This window comes from Bacillus rossius, chromosome 5 (assembly GCF_032445375.1).
Source record: "Bacillus rossius redtenbacheri isolate Brsri chromosome 5, Brsri_v3, whole genome shotgun sequence".
NCBI classification, from domain to species: Eukaryota; Metazoa; Arthropoda; class Insecta; order Phasmatodea; family Bacillidae; genus Bacillus; species Bacillus rossius.
The window spans coordinates 77,565,198-77,589,482 of NC_086333.1; the positions used below are offsets into that span (position 1 = coordinate 77,565,198).

The 24,285-nt window shown below is 36.8% G+C and overlaps 1 protein-coding gene across 2 annotated transcripts in view; it reads left to right on the forward strand.

The window, feature by feature from the left end:
* LOC134532054 (probable multidrug resistance-associated protein lethal(2)03659) overlaps positions 1-24,285 on the forward strand; it is a 72,444-nt gene that overhangs the window by 18,148 nt on the left and 30,011 nt on the right. For both annotated transcript variants that reach the window (XM_063368225.1, XM_063368226.1), the window contains exons 6-18: positions 350-572; positions 2,153-2,309; positions 5,175-5,313; positions 7,942-8,052; positions 8,146-8,433; positions 8,513-8,799; positions 9,282-9,465; positions 13,669-13,848; positions 16,343-16,551; positions 18,310-18,614; positions 19,875-19,954; positions 20,949-21,099; positions 22,712-22,818. In XM_063368225.1, coding sequence (XP_063224295.1) covers positions 350-572; positions 2,153-2,309; positions 5,175-5,313; positions 7,942-8,052; positions 8,146-8,433; positions 8,513-8,799; positions 9,282-9,465; positions 13,669-13,848; positions 16,343-16,551; positions 18,310-18,614; positions 19,875-19,954; positions 20,949-21,099; positions 22,712-22,818 — 2,421 coding nt within the window. The remainder of the gene's footprint in view (positions 1-349; positions 573-2,152; positions 2,310-5,174; positions 5,314-7,941; positions 8,053-8,145; positions 8,434-8,512; positions 8,800-9,281; positions 9,466-13,668; positions 13,849-16,342; positions 16,552-18,309; positions 18,615-19,874; positions 19,955-20,948; positions 21,100-22,711; positions 22,819-24,285) is intronic.

Sequence of the window (24,285 nt, forward strand, 5' to 3'; positions counted from 1 at the left end):
TGTTCTTATTTTCGTACTAAATGAATAAAAATTTTCTTCAGTTGGTATTGCGCATTAGAAAATCCATGTTCATGTTAATTCATTTTATTTGGAGTTTATGCTTCATCTAATATTAGCATTCTTCTATATGATTATTTTTTGGTTGACTAGGTTTAAGTTGTGTGTTAAGTATAATAATTAATAATAGTTTTCTTAATACAAACTTTGTTTTTGTAAAGTGATAAAATTATGGTTCCTTCAGGTTTGTATTATATGAGACGGAAAACGGGGAAAATTAGGAGAATTGATTTGAAGGAAGTGTGTGTGGGACCCATAAAATCCTAACTGTGTCTCCGGTCTTCCCTCGCAGTCCCTGCGGCTGACGCAGACGGCTCTTGGGGAGACTACGGTGGGCCAGGTGGTCAACCTGCTGTCCAACGACGTGAGTCGCTTCGAGACGTCCCTGATCCACTCCCAGTACCTGTGGGTGGGCCCCCTTCAGGCCGTGATCCTCACCTACTTCATGTGGCGCTCCATGGGCGTGTCTGCGGTCATCGGCGTCGTGGCCACTCTCAGCTTCATACCTCTGCAAGGTGAACAAACACAGCACGCAGGCAGGGTCGATGGGTGTTACATTCCGTCGGCCCGGCAACGGTAACTAGTTACTTGAAATCTTATTCTTTATATGCAATAACTGAAAGATTATTATGAAGTTATATTTTTTAGTCAAAATTATTTACTTTGAAAAGTTTTTATTTTTGCAAGTAAAAAAGTAAATAGTTAAATAGTGATTTTCTGTTTAACGATTATAAAAATTCAAGTTTGGTTATTCTCTTTTTTTGACAACAAATCATGTGAGTACATTCTCGTTACGGCCTTTGTTAACTTGAGGGTTACATTCCTTGCCCATTATAATACATACGTTGCAAAATACTTTGGTGTGTTTCTACTGTGTTATAAGTTTAGATTATTCTTTTTTCATAATTTACTTTTATCTTTTGTAAACAGTATCTTTGGTGTGACTGAGGTAATTGGAACTTGTGTGGAAGATAACTGATAACTAGGGACAAGATTATAGGTTGAATTGAGATATAGCTGAAATAACTCCAAAAAGCATTTCACTACAACATAGCACCTAAATACAAGTACATACACCATAAATCACCAAAATGCAACATAAAATCAAAATCAAAACTCAGATTACAAAAATGTACATTATTAATGTATTAAATACAATGAATGTAAATTATTTAGCATAGCGTTAGTATCAAATAAATGTACTAAATATATTGGGAATTTTTTTTCCCCTTTTTTGATATTGCAACTGTTGTTAGTAACTAATTTCCACATTACAACATTGCAAAATTTTACAAACACACATATACTTGCTAATTTAATTTTTATTGTACCCAATGGTTATTATTACTAATTATTATACTTTAAAAGTGCATCATGCATCAGTGTAAATGACAGTGTTTTGGTTAAGTAAGCATCATTGAACAAGAAAGTGTTGTATTTGTTGAAAATTGTGCTATATTTATGAATAAACAAAGTTCTTATAAATAAAAAAAATACAATACCGAAATCACTTGTTTTAAAAACAAAACCGTTTTAAAAATAAAACCATAAAATCTTGTCTCTACCGGTAACAGAGTTTTAAGAAAACGCAACTGAATTGGGAACTGGGGGGAAAGTGGAGCCGGTATATCACCAGGGTGTCCATAGTTAGCACTTTCGTACTAGATCTAGTACTTTTATAAGTTTCTTAGTGGTGTAGTACATTTACGCTCAGATCTAGTACTTTTTTTCTTTCTTTAATATAATATATTACAGTAACTCCAATATGTTTTATTCTTAAGTGTAATTATTTTTAAAAACTATGGAATGTATGTGTGTGTGTGTGTGCTGTGATATTTCAGTTAGAGTATTGCAATGTCATAATAACTTCCTAAATTGTTAAAACCATAACAAATTATAATTTAGTACTTTTATTTTCAAATCTAGTACTTTTTTCACGCCTAAGTTGGTACGAAATATTTTTTCCTTGTGGACACCCTGTACATCACTCGTCTCTGATGCTGTGGGATCCGAACTCGGAGAGAGGGGCAAGTGGTTTCGAGTGTGGGGTAACACGTGCGTCTTCAGTGGTACAGCGGACCATTCTCTTCCACAGCGTTCATCGGCAAGAAGGTGGCCGGGCTGCGAATGCGCTGCGCGCTGAGGACGGACGAGCGAGTTCGACTCATGAACGAGATCATCTCCGGCATCCAAGTGATCAAGCTGTACACCTGGGAGATCCCGTTTGCCAAGCTGGTGGCCCGCGCCAGGCTGTAAGCTATAAACTGACTACATAACTGAATTTATCAAAATATTGCAAAATTACACTGGGAGTTAAAATATTTGCTGTGTGATATATTTGTATTATAATGAACCATTCATAATACCAATTCATAGCTGCAACAGGAAATTTTTTTTGTAAATCATTTTCTAATTTCCAATTTTCACAGAATATCTTAATGAATGATTTTTATCAAATTTTGAAACCAAGTATAACATCTTTAACATTTTTTTATTTGGTTAAACTTTACTGATAGAATGTAACAGTCACTAATATAGGTGAGTGATTTCCAGTATTTTACCACCACCAATTCGCTTGCGGTTTATGTTCTGTACTTACAGTTTCTTAAATACCTCTTTGTCTTTTTCTTCATTGCCTAATACATGAAACATGAGGTTGTTTCATAATCAAGGTGGTATAATGATCGGGGTCATCATTATTAATTTTTTGTCTTTTTTTTTTAAATTTTCAAGTTGATATTGGTTATAGCCCATTTGTGCTCAGTTTTTTACTCTTAATGTTACTACTTTTGACATTTAAATTTCCCTGTGTAAAATAAAAGGTGAGACAGACTGGTTTGTACAAAGCTAAAAACAATGTTTAGACACAATAAAGATTCCTAATGTTAATCATGCAGAAACTTGAAACTAATCATACCAGGTCTGCTGATCCAACATGAACCAAGTGCTAAGTAAAAATTTAAAAAATGTGAGCGAGCCTTTCAGTTCTCTCAAGTAATTTGTAACATTTAACCTCGGTAATGAGCAAATTCGTGTGTTTTCATATTCAAATACACAAATGCGAAATTCGGACACATAATTTAAGTATAAATCTTTAAAATAATGCTGAGCGTGATAAATATACACAAATTGTTTTCAACTACATTTCTGGTCGCAAATCACACATACTTTCCACAGCCGCCGCTAGAATTCACTGCCGAAGCATCTAGCTTACTAACAAATCATTCGATTTGCAGAACAAAATTTAAAATTATGTAATGAAATTGTCTTCAATGAAAGCGAAAGGATTTGAAAAATATACTAAACACCAGCTTTGGACCTGATTTTCAACAAGGAATTATATTAAAATACTGCCCATCTTGTTAAAATTCACTAAACAGTTTATACATAAAGGTTGCCTTTGTCTTCATGAACTCTGGTTCGTGTCATCCGCCACAGATGGCAGCGCCGTGATTGATACACATTTCTGTTCCTTGACTTCCGTCGGATTCACGAAATTACTCCCCCCAAAGGCTGTATAGCGAGAGCTAAGATGTTACATGTCATTAAAGTGGTAAATTTGTATCATTCTCTATTTTCCAAATTAAATTAAAAAAAAAAGAACATTTCTTTTGTTGACAGTTCCTTAAATTTTATTTTTCATTTCATGCATGATTGTCACTGATACCACCTTAAAGCTATAAGGTATTATTATCTGTGATTTAATTAATATCTTTATACAGGAGAATCCCATTATAGCGAACACGGTAATAGCGAGAACACGGCTATAACGAGGTCTTTTTGGGGAATTTATGGCGTGATCGCTTGAAGCGCGCTTTGGTTATTTGTCTGCTTTATCTCCACCCCTCTCGCTCGCCACTAGACATCTTGCCGTTGACACCTGTCACATTCTTCAGCCTTGCAGTCGCCACCTAAGTGCGTGGCTTTAAAAATAGAATCCCGTCCTTTCTTTCTTTTATCAAACTTCTGCTTGGCTTCAAGGCCAAGGTAAGCTCGACTCGAATAAACCAAGTCTTTGAATATACATATACTTGTATGTATTTCTTATTATTTAGAAAATAGACAAAATCTATTTTTTCCCACCATTAAACATAACAATGTGCAATTTTTTTTTAGAATATAAATGCTCTTAATTAATTTGTTGGGACATTTCCATTAACGAATTATAACATTGTTTATAACTATGTTAGGCCAAAAAAGTCAGAGCCATCTTTATACTTGTTGCTAATTGATCGCGTTGATAATACACAAATATTTATAAACTTGTTTGGAATTATTTCAGTCGTATCACGTTTATACACACGTCACGTTATTTATTTTACTATCTGACAAATAGTAGGCTCTACCGTATTTATTTCCGAATCGCTAGGACAGTTTTCTTGTAACTTTTGTTTCGGTCAGTTGTTGGGGTATCTGTCCGGAAAGGGGGTGGTGATGGTTTGAGTTTAATCCCAAATTTATTTTCAAAAAAAGTTTACAGGTTTCTTTAAATGAAAAAAGTATAGTTTTCCAGCAACTATTTCGTTTGAGGCGTACGTGCGTTGCCGCACTCCTGCTTTTTTGTAAGGAATTAAATCGTAGCGCTACACTAGCGCCGCCTGTTAGCTACATCCCGAACCAACATGGCCGCCAGCAGACAGCCCGCATCGACAATAGATAGCAGGACAACGCTGCGTCGGCCGCGGGCCAAGTCGAGTAATCGATTGCGGGCTGCATGCTATACTTAAGTGGCGTGGTAGGGTATTCTGGTTATTTTGACGCAATCGGTGATCGCATCCGTACTTGTGGGGTATCGTTTTAAAGAGAATTCACACATCTGCTCACAGAAATTAAGATTTTGTTAATAAAACTTGTTATTTTCCAATTATACAGGTTCAAACATAATTTTTATGCTATTTTTGGTTTTTTTATTTTATTTTTTGGAGGCCAAAATATGTCCAATTCGGTTATAGCGGGGATCAAACCCGGAACCGTGACACCTCGCTATAACGGGACTCTAGTGTATTTAGAATCATGTGCTGTGTAGGACTTTGTTAAATGTTTTAAAAATTTTTAAATGTAAAGGTGAAAATTAAATTTTCTCCAGTCTGTCATGCATGCATGTTATGTTACGGTAGAAATGAGATTCGGGCGATCAGAACTGCGTCCTACCTGCGTGCAATCATGCTGTCATTCGAGAGATTCACCACTCGCCTGACTCTCTTCGTCACCATCCTCTGCTACGTCTTGATGGGGAACATTGTCACTGCAGAGAAGGTGAGTGTAGACATGTTCAGTTACTTTGAGAAGCTTGCCATTCTCTATGAAAGCTGTGAAAATTATTTCAAATTTTTATTCTGATAATGTTTTGTGGCATTACGTGAAGCATATAGCAAGATTATAAACCTTTAAAAACATCTTTATGTTTTATCCACACATTACTTCTACTTATTAGCTCATTCTCCTCTTTCCCTATGCTTGCATACAACTTTATTACTTTATCAATTTAATATATTATTTTTATGATTATTGGTCCTCATGGAACTTTGCAGCACAGACATATCCAATTACAAATGAGCAAATGAAAAGAGTAGTAAAGTGTTTATGACTATCATCATCATCATCAAATGCTGCCAGGTCGGCCAATCAAAGACCTCCATCTTTCTCTGTCCCTCCACCATTCTTCCTCCTTCACTCTGTTCCATTCTGCTCCTCTTTCTGGCAGTGATACGCTAAGTTTAAGTTGTAAGTGTTGTAACTAATCACAATCATCCCCGGCTAAACTGACTGTTCCTTTGCACATACAGATGAACTCAAAAATGTTAATGGTTTGAATTTAAATAAAAGAGTTTGAAATTAATTTTGAAATTGGTTCTTCTCACATCCTAAATACATGTCTTGTCACACAATTTATCCAAAAGAAAACGCTCACTTTTGCCGATCGCTACTCACTTTCCTGTTCCATAACAAATTAATGACCCTGGTGACTTAGTTTTCTAGCTACCGAAGAAACGGGAACTACACCAAAACCTCAAATTTACGTATGCTCACGGTTCTATGGATTGCATTCATAATATCGCTACCTCGTTAAAATTGGGGTGGCCCATTTTGCTTCCCCTCGTCACCTGTGAAGAAAAATATTGTTTTTACTTTCTGAACCAAATAAATCTGTTATTATTTCTGAGTATTGGTCTTAATGAATAAACTACCATTAAATATTAAATACTATTGTATTAATGCAACGAAAAAAATAGCCTCTGGCCACAGCGTGTGAACATGAATTACGCACGCGTGGGCTGTCCTCGCCAGCACGCCGCCCTGCGGACAGGAGGCCGCTTGCCCTCCCGCTCGCGTTCCTCTGTGCAGCGACCAGTCATGTCTCCCGTAGCAAACATTTTATAATATATACAGTATGTTACAGTGTTATCATGTGGTAAAATCGTGCACGCCTTTCATACACACTGTTAATCCCACGACTGCGTTAATAGTGACTTCTTCCTGTGAACAGCATTTGGAATGTTAATACTAAAAACTGCTCGTATTTTTTTTTTTTTTTAATAGGACTACACATTTTAGACATTTCTCATGTAAAATAGACTAGCAAACTATGTATTCAGCCTGTTTTCCCTGCTTATTTTGTCATCAGTGATATGTTTCTCTTCCCCTTTTTTTATTAATTCCACCATATCCAATCTTTACTGGAGAGATAGGAGGGGGGTGAAAAGGGCAACGGTGGTACTAATGATAAGACTAGACTTGCCCAGGGCATATGCTGGAAGAATTTCCTGCTTTGCATTTTTACTCAATATGCTGATTAAAAGCACTGTTCCTGTTTGAGCGTTTTGCTTTTATCACAAAATCTCTTAATTTCAATTTAGGAATTTATGATACAGCGATACACGTGCACTAACAGAACATAGCACTACCGCTACTTGCGTAGCAAGCAGTTAGTGCCTAGACATGTAAATTCAAGGCGACTTGCGTCACCAGAAGATTATTTGGCGTGCGGTATGCAAATATATAGAAAGGACTTCAGTAAAAGTTCTGTAACAGGTTAGCAAAATACTCAGTTACATGCCCGAATGAACCAACTTAGAATAATCATAACTTTGAATTCTCGAAGAAAAAAAAACCACATACCTTATAACTTTCAACAAAAATGTTTTTAAAGAAATTTCTCCCGAATATTCAAAAAAATTTTTAAGAATTTTTTTTGCTTTTCATAATCAAATATTAAAAACACTAAGTTGGTCATTTAGCTGCTGATTTGTAAGATAAAATTGCTTCCTTCCCCTTATCAGCTTTATAAGTTAATCTTCACCAGCTCACCATTAAAAATGTTAACGAATGCACATTGATCGCCAAAATTGAGGGGCACAAGCACATAGTTCATTGTATACCTCTACTGTTTCATAAAAGTGATCACAGGCATTTGTGGTTAAGAAAAACACTGCGCTGTAATGACAAACACAGCCATAAAACACACTTGCATTTTAGTGCGAGACACCCGTGAATTTTTCAAAGCATTTGGGAGTAATTCGTTTGCCTAGCAAGTTGATGAGAGCTTATTTGAATAACTTGCTCATCATGCCTACGAACTGCATCACTTATGCAATTTTGTTTTTGAATGCTGTTCATAGCTTAGTTGAAAAACTACACTCATAAAATAGTTTAAAATAAAAAAATCCAAGTACAAAAATTGATTACAAGAATATTCTGAATGACAAAATGCAAGTGTGGAAAACTTGGTCACTATAACTGTGGACCATATAATTATCTTATATACTGTCTTACTGAAAAAATAAAAATCTTATTTCGTTCTTGTTAGTTCCCGATTTTCTTGTAACAAAATCTGTTGTTACTGCGTGCTACAATCATTGCTGATGCCACTTTTTTTTATTTCAGGTTTTTGTTGTTGCATCGTATTTCGGTGTCCTCAGAACTACCATGACAGACTTCTTTCCTCGGGGTATATTTCTGGGTGCGGAAACACTAGTTTCCATCAAGCGTGTGGAGGTACGTAACGGAAGTTGTGTAGTTAGTCTATTATCTGACGATACCTTCCTGTGAATTGTTATTGAATCAGTTTTGAATGTTTGCTGCTCCCAGAAATTCCTTCAGTACGAGGAGCTGGACACCCCTGAGCTGCCCAGCAGCCGGGAGAGCAATAGCAAGACAGGAGCTGTTTCCAGGAGCGACAGGACTTCCGTCGTGGTACCGCAGACCAAAGAAGAGGAAGCAGCTGTTAACAACCGGCTGGAACACCTGGCCATCGTTGTCAACGATGCGACGGCCAAGTGGACGCCCGAGTCCAGCGAGAACACCCTGAGCGACGTCACGCTGAAGGTGTCGGCGGGCCAGCTGCTCGCGGTGATAGGCCCGGTGGGCTCCGGCAAGGTGAGGCCCACCCCGAGGTCCGCCCTGCTCGCCCCGGGGCCGGGAGAGCCCGTGGTGAGCGCCCTGTTCCCCTGCGCAGACCTCGCTGCTGCTGACGCTGCTGCGGGAGCTGCCTCTAACCGGCGGCTCCATCGCGGTCAAGGGCAGGATCTCGTACGCCTCGCAGGAGCCGTGGCTGTTCGCCAGCTCCGTGCGCAACAACATACTGTTCGGGGAGCCGTACGACAGGAGGCGGTACCAGCAGGTGGTGAAGGCCTGCGCCCTCGTCAGGGACTTCGAGCTGCTGCCGTACGGCGACAGGACGGTGGTGGGGGAGAGAGGTGTGTCCCTCAGCGGAGGCCAGAGGGCGCGCATCAACCTAGCCAGGTCAGGATTTGCGTTCTACAGAACATTGTATTCATACAAATTAAAAGAGGCATTTTGTCACATAAACATAAAAAGCCAAAATTATTGATGGGTAGAATCCCAGTTTTCTCAAATCGAAATCTCGAATCCGAATTCCAAAGAGTGCCTCGAATCCACCCCTCGAATTCAAGTAGTATTCCATTTGTGTTTTGATAGTGATTATTATTAATTTGAGCTATGTTTGGTGTAAAACGGAATTTACTGTGTTTTGTTATATTTATTTCATTCTAATTTACTTAATCACTTAAAATTATAATATGTGTTAGTTATGTTTCGTTAAATTTCAAAACATATTCTGGGAAGTGGGGATTGCATGATTATAATTGCAAACTTGTATCTTGCCATTGGGAACAGCTTAGTTGAAAAACTACAGGTTTTGCCTCTTAATTGTGTTAACTCCTCTCGTATTTTGAAGTCTGTGTACGTACTTGGCTGTGACGCAGGGCCGTGTACAAGCCGGCAGACATATACATCCTGGACGACCCTCTGTCGGCCGTGGACGCGCACGTGGGCAAGCACCTGTTCGAGGACTGCATCTGCGGCTTCCTGAGGAACAAGGCGCGGGTGCTCGTCACCCACCAGCTGCAGTTCCTCAGCCACGTCGACCACATCGTCATCCTGAACGAGGTGGGTCGCGCCGTGGCTAGGGACACGCGGGTATCGAAGTGCCGAGTAGGGTGATGGCATGTAACCTTATTTAAAATTTCAATTGTTATAGCGCGATAAACTGAGTGGACTGTATACGATAATGATTATAGATGCCATTATAATACAACAATTAGACACCTGCGAGTACTCGAAATTCGAGTTTCGAGTCGAGTTTTTTAGTAATACTCGAACTCGAGCTCGTGGTTTTCAACAACTCGAAATTCGAGCGAGCTTTTCTTGCACTCTACCTATAGAAAAAAAAACTCTCATTATATCAGAATAAAAGTCTTACAACACTATTATCCTTTACTTTATAATGTAACATGATCGACCGTATACATGAACACATCATTTTTACGTACCCGGGATTTACGAATTTCCGTGATTAATTTTTTTTACTTCTATAATTTTCCGCATAGCATTAATGTATCACTTTCCTGCTTTATGCGGAAGTATTTCCCGCTTTATGCGGAAACATTTCCCGCATTTTACTGTAAAAAGCGTTTAAATTGTCCGGGGTCTCATCATTTACGCCATTAAATGTGTGATATAAAGTCCCGTTTAAAAATTTTATGAAAGTTCCTGCCAGTAATGGCGCACGTAAATATAAATATGAAGAAAAGACAAATGAACAACAACTTACGAAGAAATATGGATGATGTACCATAACTGCAGTACAATTCCAATAGTTATCTTAAGATAATTACCATAAAAAGAACTAAAGATTCTTTGTAGATACCATAACTACTGCAGAAGCATGATAGTTACCACATTTGCACTATAGTTGCCGTAATAACCGAGAAGTGTATTTACCGTGATGGTAATGTATTTATTTAGGACATATTAAAATTAAAGAACATTATTGAAAAAAAAAGGATGTTAAATCTTGATATGTACGGTTGGCACATGTTGCTAAGAAATAATGTGATCTGAAAGAATGCAGTACTACTACGAAAAGTGAAAAGGGTACTCGTGGATTTTTAGGTTATGGCAGTCTCTCTTTCGTTTTTCAGTAATATCGGCCGAAAATTAACAAGAGTATTGGAAGTTGGCAGAAATGCCGATTCAACTAAATATTGGCAAAATCGGCTTCTTCAGTACAGCTCTACATTTGATGACATGAGTAAACATATTTCAGACTACAGGACATTGAAAAAGACTTTAATTTCCATGTAGGTTTATTGTGCGTAAGTTTTTTTTGCAAGTGTAAATTGAATTAAGTAAAATGCTTCTATTTTTATTACTTTAAATTGATTAAACTTAATGACAAGTTACAGATATTTGACACTAATTTTGAGGTTAAACAATTTGGTAAATATGTAGAGTAACGGTATATGCGAAAAAAAATGCTAAAAATCTATGCTCTTTCACTTCCTCTTTTCAAATCAACCGGCGGAGATAAGAAATTCCAAATACTTTAGGAGATATAGAATTTTTTAATTTTGCAATACAACACCTGTACAACCATTAGACCGACGCCATTTTTGTTATTTTGCCGTATGTTCGTGAATGCTTAATAAATAAAATGGTCGATTAGGTCTGGTCAGTTACATTATTAATACTTTCAAACTAAGCGGACATAAAAAATGTGAATTAATTTCAATGGTTCTTTAGTTTTAAAGTATTTATAATGTAACTGATCTGACCTAACAAACCCGGACAAATGATGAACATTAACAACTCACGTAAAATATTTTTGTTACTTATTACTTGCGCAACAATATCCAAATAAAAAATAAGACTTTAAAATTAGAAACGTTAAAAACCCACCTAAGTTGGAGGCGGGTACATTTCCTTTGCCATTAGAAGGAAATGATGTAGTCGTTCACCTACGTCGCGATACCTCCGACGGAACATTAATAAATAAATAAATAATCACGTAAGGTTCATTTGAATACTGGCCAATCACGGAACTGTCACGTGACAAAATTGTCCAATAAGAAACATAATAGATACTCGTAAACCAGAAACAATGGTGATCGCCGCATGAATACCCAGGTATTGTGATGAAAATTAAAAAATTCGATATTCCTAAAGTATTTGGAATTTCTTATCTCCGCCGGTTGATTTGAAAAGAGGAAGTGAAAGAGCATAGAATAAAAGTATTTTCGGAATTTTAGCATTTTTTTCCCGCATATACCGCGACTCTACATATTTACCAACAATTTTACTAAAGCATTCCAGCCACACAGGTTGCCAGCGAGAAATGTTTCTCATCTGCTGTAAACACCATCTCCAATCGTAGAGCTAATTTAACTCCTGAACGTGCAGAACAAATTATTTTTCTGCATGATAGATTGAAGAACAGAATTTAATACTCTATGACAATCTCTCTCAGAATTTTTGTGCTGAAAAGTGGAAATGTTGAAACAATGTGAATGTACTTTTCAAACAACATGATTTTTGGTGCTCAGTTAGTTGAAGCTCAGTAAGGACTCCAGAAAAATTGACAAGGATGAAATTATTCCAAAGATATGTTACATTTACACAAACATATACGTACTTGTAAACTGTGGTTATGTTAGTTGGATGATATCAGTTGCTAATGAACCAATGGAAACAGGTTAGATTCAATGGAAAACATGTTTTTTTTCCTAGCAGTGCAAATTATAAAAGCACTCTGTAAATAGTTACCCAAAATTAATAAGCCCACTTCATTTTAATACTTTATTCAAACATTATACCTACTAAGTTTAAGGTAAAAATAATTTCCCAAAAGTGTAACTGTATCACAAAAGCTCAAGCTTCGAGAACTTTCAAGTAAGCTCACTCGAGCTTGGCTCAAAGTAAAATTCTTAGGCTTGCAGACCTCTAATGTAGGTCTATCTATTTAGTAGGCTAACAATGATAATGGTTTCTTTTTTTATTTCCATATTTTTCTCAAAAGTTCTCACATTTTATTACTCCATCACAGTAAATTTATGTGCAATAAACTTTAAAAAAAAACTCGAACTCGACTCGATACTCGCGAGTATTTTAGCAAACTCGCTCGAGCTCGACTCAAAGTGAAAATCTTCTGCTCGCAGAAGCCTAACAACAATTTAACCGTGAGGCTACACCATAGTACTACTCACTGCCATGATTAAACAAACGACTGACTTCCGGCTGGAAGTTCAGGGCTGCCAACTATTGGCAGATGATGCTGGACAATGGTTGCCACTACACAGCAGTGCGGGAAATACAACTTGAAGTATTCAGAGACTTCTCAGAAGCACTGATTAAGTTGAGGTCTAATCAATGTTACTAACACAAAATTACACACACTAATAGACAGTCCGAACAACAATACTACAGCTTAAAGAAAATTAAGTCTAATTAATATATGAACATTAAATTCTCACAACTAGGAGAACTGACAAATAGACACCTGCCCTTCGAAGTAATGCTGTAATTAAAATTTAGTCAAATAAAATATGCAGTGAATTCTCACATCTTGGAGAACTGACAATAGACACCTGCCCTTCGCAATAATGCTCTGTTTTAAATTCAGTCAAATTAATGTGCAGGGAATTCTCACTACTAGGAGAACTGACAATAGACACCCTTCAAAATAATGCTCTATTTTTTTTCAAGAAAACAGAGCGCTAATCAAATCAGTTTTTTTCATACATTTTTCCATAAGAATGTATGTATGTTAATCAAAATAATTTGTCTTCCGATCAGGTAAGTGTGCCTGCTGACTTCCATTTTAATCGAGACACTGCTCTTGTTAAAGTTAATGTACAAGTTCCAATATATGTCTAAATCCACTTGAACATTTAGATGAATTTTGGATAATGTATTGCGACTCAACAACCCAAAATTAAATTTAAAAAATTTTTGTACTAAATAGTTTACATAATAGGCTTGGGCATAAGATTCCTAACTAGGTGCTAACATCATTTCTCAGTTACAAAATAATAATGTTAATAAATATATGAGATAAATTTCAGTTACAATAAGATTTAAAAATGCATAATCTTATTGTTTTCTATTTTTAATGTAATTCCCGACACTGTTGTTTAATGTGTACGTATCTGCCATGATTCTCTTGACTGTTGTTTGGGTTTATTCCATCGGCATTACGTGTAGTTTTAAAAAGCATGTAAATGTTTTAAGGTTGAGAGGGTAAGGGCCTGCAATGCTAGCTGCAGCAGGCTACTGCCGGGTGACCCCGACGGCGTGCTCTGGTCTTCCTCGCAGGGTCGCGTCGAGGCCCACGGCAGCTACGCCCAGCTGCAGGAGAGCGGGCTGGACTTCGCCAAGCTGCTTGGGGACCAGGAGGGAGACATGTCTGGGGATGAGGGAGGCCTGGAGGACATGGGAGCGGTGCTCCATCACTCCGTCCCCCGCTCCAGGCGACACAGGGATGTGTCCATAGGGGTAACTACTTCAAACAACGTAACATACAATTACTATTTTTATTATTATTAGTATAGCTTTGTTTTTTTTTAATTGCATGTGTTAAAATTGGGGACAGGAAAAATTCGCGGGTTCAATGACCTCCAGGATGAACTCCATAGTTCTACGTACACTCGGTCAAATGCCACCCACTCATGGGCTGCTGTCTGGTAAGACGTCCTAACGTAGCAGCCTGTGATTCGATTAAGCTTTGGTTGGGTGTTTCTCATTGGCCCAGAATCGTCCAGGTGAGTTGTGAGCCAATAACAGAGGCAGCACTGAGGTATAACTATATGTATTTTAGCCTATCGCGAAATGAATTCGCGAATTTTTCCGGTCTCTAGTTAAAATTGGCCCTTTTTTTTTAAATCTTAACTAAATGTTTTAGACTATGCTTTTCGTACTAGTTCATGCTAGTTTCATACTAGTTTGGTTGTACTATTGAACAAAATTTACAAATTTTTTCTTAATTTAATAATTCTCATTTCTCCTCCCGCTGTGCCTTCTTTCCCCACTACACACTTAACAAATTTTATTATTTTCCTTAAATCGTGTGTATGACTTTTATCAACAATATACAATCTTCCCGCAGCAGTATTTTATATTTCCTGAGAATTTTAAATCATTTTAGGTTTTTTCAAAAACTGTAAATGATCAGGCGCAACGACAAACCTTCAGTAATCATTGCAATGTTTTTCTCACAGAAACACACACTCAAGAACCACATGCAAGATGTCCATCATCCATTAAGCAATGGCAGGTTAATCAACCGTTGAGCTTGATGGAACTGGTGCTATGCATCGTTGCCACATGGCGTTGTCAAGTTAATTAAATTTTTCAAACACACAATTTACAAAAAAAATATGTGCTGTTTATTCAGGTAAATACAGTCATTCCTTGGATTCAAGTTTAATCCAGGATTGATAACTTTTTGAGCCAATACCTTAAAATTTGAATCAAACCCAAGTAGTTACTTACGAGTTTTTCATTGAATTTTTATTAAAATGGAAATATTTAGAATGAATTTAGCTACAATACTAGGGGTCTAAATAAATAGTGCATGCTTCAACTTACTAATAAAACTCGGTTCACATTTTTAATTCATTATGCAAAATTATTCAGGCACATGATATCAAATACTGTTTACAAACCTTTAGTCTATTCGGTATAGGGTCTAGACCTTGCATTAAATCGGAACATAATGAAACTTTGAGGTGTTTATAGGTGCCCCGTAGAGCTGTACCCAAGTTTTCTACCAAAAAATCCTTGTGGAAAATTGGTGATGGCCGAAATAAGCGCAGTTGTGGCACTTGTTTCAGTTTTTCGCTTATTACTCAAAAATGGTGTATCTTACAGAAAATTTCACTCTTACCAAAATTAAAGAACATAAAATTTTGCGCCAATGACCTCCTCATACATCAATATTAATGCAGTCATTTAGCTGCAATTGACCGTCAAATTTTGGCAACTTTTACAAACTTGACAAAAAAGTGGTTTATGCTCAAGTTCCAATGGCAAGATTATATTGTGATCACTGATAAAACCAAAATAACAGTGAAATTAAGTCAATACACCACCAAACACTGAAATTGAAGTCAATACACCGCCAAATCCTAAATGGTAGTCAGTAACACCGCGTAACACCGAAATGCAGTGAACTTCACTGCAATTACCTCATAGCCTTTAAAAAAAAAATTCAATTTATAAATTTTTAGTTTGGATTTTATTTTAAAAAATCCTAAATGTTATTTATGAAGTAAAAAACATCATTTAGTTTCCATTTTTTTTCTATTTTGTATTTTAGTTTCTAAAGTAGAGTAAATATAAGGAGTCTATAGCCAATACCATACAGCCAAGGTTAAAACCCTATAGAGAAACTTAAAAATGATTTTGGGCTTTAATATTGAATTTATTCTTATTATTGAATGTTTTAGTTGCAGATTTTCGTTTTACTTATTTTCATCAATATATGTATAGTAGTATTGTTTGATGTACACATTTGAAGTGTCTTACATACCTATGAATTGTTGAAGCAATATTAAGCAATGTAATTGTTTTTTTTTACATGTACTTATATTATTAATGAGTTTAAATTAATTTCTAATGGCAATATGAGACAAAATTTGCTTTTCTGTGACACCATAGAATCTTGGCTCCAGCGATTGCAAGTTTTGCAGCGAGCTTCGAGGTGCACTGCGATCGTGGCGGGCAGAAAGAGAGAGAGAGAGAGAGAGTTAGTTAGAGAGAGAGAGTTAGAGAGAGTTAAGAGTGTTAGAGAGTTACAGAGTTATAGAGTTAGATGATTAGAGTGTTAGAGGATTAGAGAGTTAGATAGTTAGAGGGTTAGATAGTTAGAGGATTAGAGAGTTAGAGGATTAGAGAGTTAGAGATAGAGAGTTAGAGATAGAGAGTTAGAGATAGAGAGTTAGAGATGGAGAGTTAGAGAGAGAGAGAGGGTGCTGGCGTCGTGTCGCAGAGCAGCTCGTCGTCCATCGAGGTGTGCCTGGGGGAGAAGATGTCGCCCGAGGACGTGCAGGAGATGCGCACGCGGGGGAAGATAGAGCCGGCCACCTACGGGGCCTACCTGCTGGCCAGCCGGAAGTACGCGCTCGTCGCCGCGATGCTGCTGGGCACCTTCGCGACCCAGGTGCTGTCCAGCGGCTCCGACTACTGGCTCTCCTTCTGGTGAGTGCTTGCAGGGCCGGTGCAAGGTAACCTTATTGCCCCCCCCCCCCCCTTCCCCCATCGGACACCCCAAAAAAAAATTTCCTTGCCTCAAAATACATCACGTAAGCCTAAGATTTTGTCAACTATCAAATGTAAGCAGGCTTGTGTTTTTTTTTTTTCACTTTTTTTACTTATTACAAATCATAAACAGATCACCGTGGACTTTAAATAATGACTTATATCAATATAAACATTCCAAACTGTTTAAAAAATCCATTTTCATCTAGTTTCAATAATCGTTAAACATGTTGTATCAGCTGTTATGTGTCGTGCTGCGCCGCCCCCAGCTACTTGGCGCCCTAGTTTGCCTGTATGGACGCGCCGGCCCTGGTGAGTGCTTCACGTGCCGTGTTTACCCGCGGAGGGGTCGCACCTGCAGTTTCGGCCATGAAATAGTTAACATTTTCACCGTTCTCAAAAAAAGGGTCGCACCAAATATCTGTCATCAGCAGAGTTCCATAAATATAAGCGAAGCCTGTATGTTCTGTCTCTTACTTATTGGGGGGTTTAAGAAATGCTGCACTGATGTTGATCTGTGGTCCTTTTTTTTTTCTGCTTTGCCGTACTTTATTACTGCCGGAAGGGGTAAGGCAACAGTGGCCACTTCTCTGCAAGGCCTCTTTTATCCCTCACCTAACAAAAAGACTGAGGAAAAGATTACTTGTTTTATACCAGTGTTTTCTTGTATCTGGCTATTTTTAATGTTTTTTATCCAACCTTTTCTCCAAGAGAAATGGTCAGGTACTTTTAAGATGCCTTGTCTCGTGTAATATATATTTTGGTGGGAAGGGGGTTGGGGGGGGGGGGGGTTAGAGAGGAAAAAGACAGAGAAAAGGAGAGAAAGAGAAAGAAAGAAGAGAGAAAATTTGTGGCTCATTTCACATGCTTATGCTAGCATTACATAAAAAATTAAAGAAGTTTATGAGACACTTGAATTTAATTTATGTGTGGTATTGTATTGTGTATTGGCTTGTACTTCAAATAAAAATGTAGTCAAAACATAGATAAAGCTTGAAACATCCGTTCACTCACTCGTGTAAATTAGTGTTTCATAGATTTTCAAAATATGAAATATCAAAGTCATTCATTTGAATATGTGTTGAGAGTTAAATGAGCAGTAGTAGTGTGTTTTTTTTTTCTAAGCTTGTTAAAACCCTCAAGGTACCTCCAGTTCCACATTTCTTAATTGTGTTTTATATAGCTTGCTCCATATTTCAAAAATTGATGATAACCTAGTTCTTGTTTGCCACATCTGTGCATCTGTAAGAAAATTGGTTGCATTCAGACATCATAAATGTCTTTGCTATTGTTTGTATTAGAACTGCTAGCATTAGATTATTAAAATACCTCCTGTAAAAACATGAATAGGTTAATTTATGCACGTGATCTTAACTCTGTTATTTTTTCTATTTTATTTATTTATTTAATATAATGATATGATGCACTTGAATGTGTTTGAAAATTATTGTACCAAAATGGTTCATTTGCAAGGTTGAATTGCAAATTTTATTTAAAGGCATGTTCCTAAAAAATCATTTGAACATACAGTCCAGTACTTAAAGACATTGTTGATTAAATGGGATGATTATTATTTTTCTTTATGGATGCAGCATTTTTTTTTTAAACTTCGTTCCCACAGGAGGTCATTGTATAGTTGATGATACAGTGAGATTCTGAGGCTGTTTGTCACTGTAAACGGAATTGTTTTTCCTGCAGGACGAATACGGAGAGTCGGAGGGCTCTGGCGGAACTCCTGGCCAACAGCACGCAGAACGGCACTGCCGCGGACTCGTCGACAAACTCGACGTACGCAGCTGACGAGGGCAGCGGCGGTGAGCTGATGACCACGGAGCTGTGCACGTACATATTCTCCGGCCTCACTGTGGGGTGCATCGTGATGCTTGTGTATTCGACCTTCCTGTTCTTCTCCCTCTGCATGAGGTCGTCGGTGAACCTCCACAACAGGATGTTCGACACCATCATTCGCTTGCCGATGAGGTTCTTCAACATCAACCCGTCAGGTGTGTGGAATTGCTTCACAGGTTGAGTACGGTACGTGCTCCTCCGGAAATCTGTGAATGCGTGCAGAATTTTGGTTTCTTTCGTTTTTTTTTATCCATCAGTGCTTAGGTTAAAAAAAACCTAGGTCTACTTATACAGTAGTTTTGAAACTAGAACTAAGCTGTCATAAAATGTTGTATTTTAGGAGGAAAAAATATATGTATTTGTAGTTTTAACCGTTTAAAACTGTATTACATGCATTTTAAGGCAAATTCAGTTTCAACTAAACCTTCGGTAATCCGTACAAGGTCCGGTCTAATCTGAACCAGATAAGCGGGACTCTACTGTACTGTGATATTTATTAATAATACATTGAATCAATAGTATAGAGTATGTATCTAAACTTGTAATATTTAGATCATTCTTTAAGAATCAGGGATGTTCTTAGCTTTCCATCAGCTACTGGTATGCCTGAGCAGTTGATCAGAGTAGCTGGACTTGTCCACTAGAATAGAAGTAGGCTTGCTCTGGAGAGAATTGAGATGCTAGTTTAGTTACATAAAAAAATTTTAAACTTTGTAGAACTTAAAACACTATTTTTTTCTATTGTTATTTTTAATGTACACATAATTATTGTGTAAATATATTTTGAAACTAATATGTTACGTTATTGAAGATTGTTAATATAACTCCTTTCACAATATTACAGTAGTTTTACTATTCTGTGGACTAGATGGTGGGATGTGGTTGAAAAAGATTTGGCAAAGCAACGAAGTACTATAAAAAATAACTATTTGTAACTTAAGGTATATTCGTAGTATGTATTGTATTTGAAAGGAACACAACAGTATTAAGTAGTATTTCATTAAGAGTACTAATGAAAAAGTTTTATGAAGAAAAAATATTATAAGCTTACATACCTAAAACATATTATATCTGAAAACATTATTTCATCTTAAACTATGTTCAGACAATTCATGAAAGCTATTTCTCAAAATCTGTTTGTTTATTTATTTACTGTTATCACAGGGATATTTTTTTTTCCCTCCAGCAGATGGAGGTTGTTGGGACTACTCACTACATATTAATGGTTCTGTAAGCAGAAAAGCGTTATAGCCAGGGAAGCTGAACCAGTGTGTGTACTTAGAGTACCTATTACTTTTTGGCCTCCTACTGTTGTGCGTAGTGCCATTGAGAACTGTTTGCCACCAAGTAACCATTTGCAAAAAAAAACTAAACAAGTTTGATTATTTTGTTTATCTTCCGATTAATTTTTGCAGGACAGATTCTGAACAGGTTCTCCAAAGACATGGGAGCAATCGACGAACAACTGCCACTAGTACTGATTGACTGTATTGCTGTAAGTATGCTTCACTTTTGAGTAATTTATTACTGCATGCTAAGTTCTATGCAGGTCGTTAGATTTATGTTCTCTAATGCCAATGTAATTATTGCTTATTTAATGTATTATGTTAGAAGGTTCATAAAACTGTTCATTTTATATACATATATATGCATATACTTCTTGTACAAATAATTATTTCAGTAATGTGTTGTACCTATTTTTGCAGGGTTTACAATAATTTAAACCATTTAAATATTTTAAGGTGTTTCATCAATTCACATTTGTTGCAAAGCTTTAAAACATTGGAACCCTAAGATTTGCTTATGAAACTTTTTTTTTGTGTTATATATGTTTCGCTTAAATAAATTTGGTTGCTTGTAAGAATAAAACGGGGCACTTTGTTTTTTTTATGACTACTCAATATTAATATGATGCATGGTTATTTTATAATTTTTATAGAATTATGTATATTTAGACTCACATGCACGCACGCACACAGCCCAATTGGTCAATCACTTATCAGTTCAAACATTACAGACGTTAAATGATTATTTTTCTTTACTTCAATCCTTTATTTCATAAAAATAAGTTTAATACAGCTTCGCTGGGAACACTATTCGCAATTTGATTCGACTTGGTGAATATTTAAAACATTTGATTTGATATTTGCTTTGCATTAGAAAACTAGTGTTTGCACAGGCTTATTCACATATGTACGTATATTTTAAATGCAGTGAGAATGTTGAGTATTGTTTTCAACATAAACCTATTGCACACCTTTCAGACAGCAGTCACATAGATCCTAAGAATTAAAATCTCCATTAAGAGCAAGTTATGGATCAGATGTCTACTGAAGAACGGTTTCAAGCAAATTTTTTTTTTAACAGATTTCTCTTATTTTGTTTATTAATTTAATTTAATTTTTAGTTTAAAAAAGTGTTTGGTTAGCTTGTTTGCATTTTAATTTAGTGTTATTTTAGTTGACAGTTGACCGGACTGCTGTTTGCAGATCGCCTTCTTGATAATTGGCATTGTGACGCTGATCGCAACGGTCAACTACTGGATCCTGCTGCCCACGGTGTTCGTGGTCATCATCTTCTACCTGTTCAGGATCATCTACGTTCACACGTCCCGCAGCGTCAAGCGGCTGGAGGGAATCAGTAAGCATGCTCAGCGTGTCGTTGGTAGTTAATCTAGAGCAACTCTCCCAACAGTCAAGCCCCTGCCTCACAAGCCAATTTGATTATTTTATTATTTGGTTATTACTGTCGTTTCAGGGCTTTTTCCTTAAATTTATCACGAGACCACCCTTGGATATTACGTCTCGCCTCAAATTTTCTAAACGGATGTTTACTAAAGATTATCTAACAGCCCTAAAAATTCACGTAAGTGTTCGTAATTATGATCACTTGCAGGAACTTTTACAGATCGGAATTAACGTGTTGTGAGATTGGTATGCAATTTTTATGTGAGAAATCTTTTTTTTTTCTTCGAAATGTTGACACCCTTAAATAACAATGTGATGATCATGCGATAAAACATGGTATACATTGTACTGTGTGTTTGAATATGTGCGTTAATAACTAACCTATATTGGTATTTATTAAGTATAACTTCTAGGATAAGTATAATTTGTTGAATATCTCGGCAGTAGTTGAAGCTCCGTCTTCAGCACGGTTGTTTTGGGTCTACCATGTCTGCTTTCTGCCAGGTCGGTGCCGGCACATGATGTGTCTGCTGCACTGCGTTGGCAGGGTGAGGAGGGGAAAATATAAAAATAAGCCAGCCACAGAGACAGAGAGCAAGAGTGTGTGCATGTGTGCGTGCGCAAGGCCACGTGGCAATGTTGACGGTTCTTCCTCCCTCTCATCGTAAATGTCCCGTGAACTATCACCCTAACAATTAACATGTCTGCCTTGACAGGTATTCATGACGCAGCTGTGCTCAACCATTATTGTTTCTGCCCGAGATTTCCCACGTTTTTGACTGAAAATTCCGTGACAAAACTTCAGCCATCGTTGGCGTTTATAAAGTGCACCTTTTATATTCTTCCGTCCCTGCACAAGTTTGCAGGTACCTAACTTGATTGTTAGCTTTTATAGAAGGAACTGACAAAGATTAGCTAGGGCCTCTTCTCTGGCAAAGGGATGGCTAAAAAAATTAAATACAGTGGACTAAAGGGAAACTAGGGCAGAATAAATAACAGTTTTCTCCTTTTTCTTTTTGTTAGGTAGTGTAGGATTTGGAAGGGTCGTAAGTATTTGGGTAGGGGGGGGGAGGGTGGTGAGAGAATTGGGCTGCCTCACACCCTCCTGTAGTAAACAGAAAAAAAAACGAGGGCAACTTAACTTATATCCATGGAACTCTAGTGAATACAGATATATTGTGCGATTCATATTCGAGGGCAACTTGCGGTGAAAATGTTAGAATTTTTTTTTTTGTCCAATATTAATGTTGCCACCCATATGCAGGGATGATGATCCTGCCGGTAAATACAGTAATTCCAAAAAATTATTCTATTTAGAAATGTTAAATTGAATTTCAAACCAATAATGTAGTTTTCAAAATTTTCAAGTACTTGCAGAACTCTATTGTTCGATTGCAAGCCTTTAGTGAACCAGCCTACATTCACTTCATTTGATTGACACTACTTCTTAAATTCATCACTTCTGATTATGCAGTTAAAAATTTCGGGATTACGAAGTGTTAACGCTGCTTCTTATCTGGTTCTTCGGATGTGCATGCTAACTTGCTGTGCTTGCCTGTCCCCAGCGAACAGCCCTGTGTTCTCCCACCTGAATGCTTCGCTGCAGGGACTCACCACCATCCGAGCGTTCAAGGCCGAGAAGATCCTGCAAGAGGAGTTCGACAGACATCAGGTATTGCCCGTTTGCGATGACCGTGAATTAACGTTATCACTGCAATAGGCAGAGGAGTTTCATTTCTTGCTTCATTTAGCTTTTTATAACAATGGTTCCTAATTTAAGACCAATGGTTTTAAAGTTTTAAATGTTCTTCTTTGTGTCATTGTTACTAGGAGCAAGGTTGGAGTTTTTTTTAACTAGGGTTATCAAAAATATTGTTGATCATGTGAAGCTATGAAGTATCGGTATGACTGTGCCAGTCAGATATTAAAATACTCTAACTCTCAAATACCATTAATCTTCAGTTTTAAAAAGATTTTATTCTAAGATAAAAAGAGTCAAGGAAAACTATGTGAAGGAGGGAAATTCAAAAATTCAAACATTTTAAACTGTCAGTTGACACAAAAATACATTAAGTATCCCTACAGAAGCAAAGAGATATTTTTATGTCACCATCTACAGTCCCCTGGGAATGTTTGTTTAGCATTACAGAAATTAATTTTGATGCAAAAATAAATTCTTTCTATTCTAATAATGTAAATATGTACATTTTTTTTACTTCAAAAATAATCTTTTGATATCTGTATTTTTTCATGAATTGTTGTATTCATGATCAGATTCAAGACACTTTTTTTAGTTTCAAAATTAGAGATTTGGTACAAGGAAAAATTAGATTTACCTCATGACTAGACATCGCTAAAATAATTTAATCATTTGAATTTAAAAATATATGTTCAACACTGAAGTACTTCTGCCGAGTTGATAGTGTGTGCGCACCGTGCTTCGTTCCAGGTGGACTGATCTCCATCATGGAGCGAGGTGTCGCAGGTTTAAAACTCTGTACTCGTGTTCAAGAGGACCTGGGTTCAAAGCCTGGTCAAGCCATTCTGATTTTGGTTTTCCATGTTTGGCCGAACTCACCCAGGCAAATGCTGGGGTGAAACCTTACTGTTGGTTGTGGCCCATTCTGTATCAATATTCCCGGTCTGTGACATTGAGTTTTACCTTCGCAAGTGATCTCACTATCATAAGTTAAATCCAATTAAATAATAACTTCTATCAGCTTGGAAATTTTTATATTGCCAGGTCACAGAACTAAATTAAGAAAGAACACATAAAATTAGAGCTTTACTGATTCTTAAAATTTTTCCTACATGCAAATACGCTGATTCAACTTTTGCCATTTCACATATTCCAAACCAATAAAAGTTGGTTGGGGGATGGGGGGGTTAATACATGTTGGTTAAAATATTTTAATAAATTTACTAAATAACCCAAAATGACTCCTTAGAAAATCATGTATGTATTTCATTTTCGAGTAGAAAAAAATTAATTAAAAAGTAAGATAACCTAAGTTAAACTAAATGGTATTTCTTTTTTTAAATTTGACCAATTTGTAAATTTTTATTAAGAAAACGTTTTTAATTTTCAATGAATGTCTTTTAGTACCATAAAAAATTCCACATGTGATGTATAGTCTCA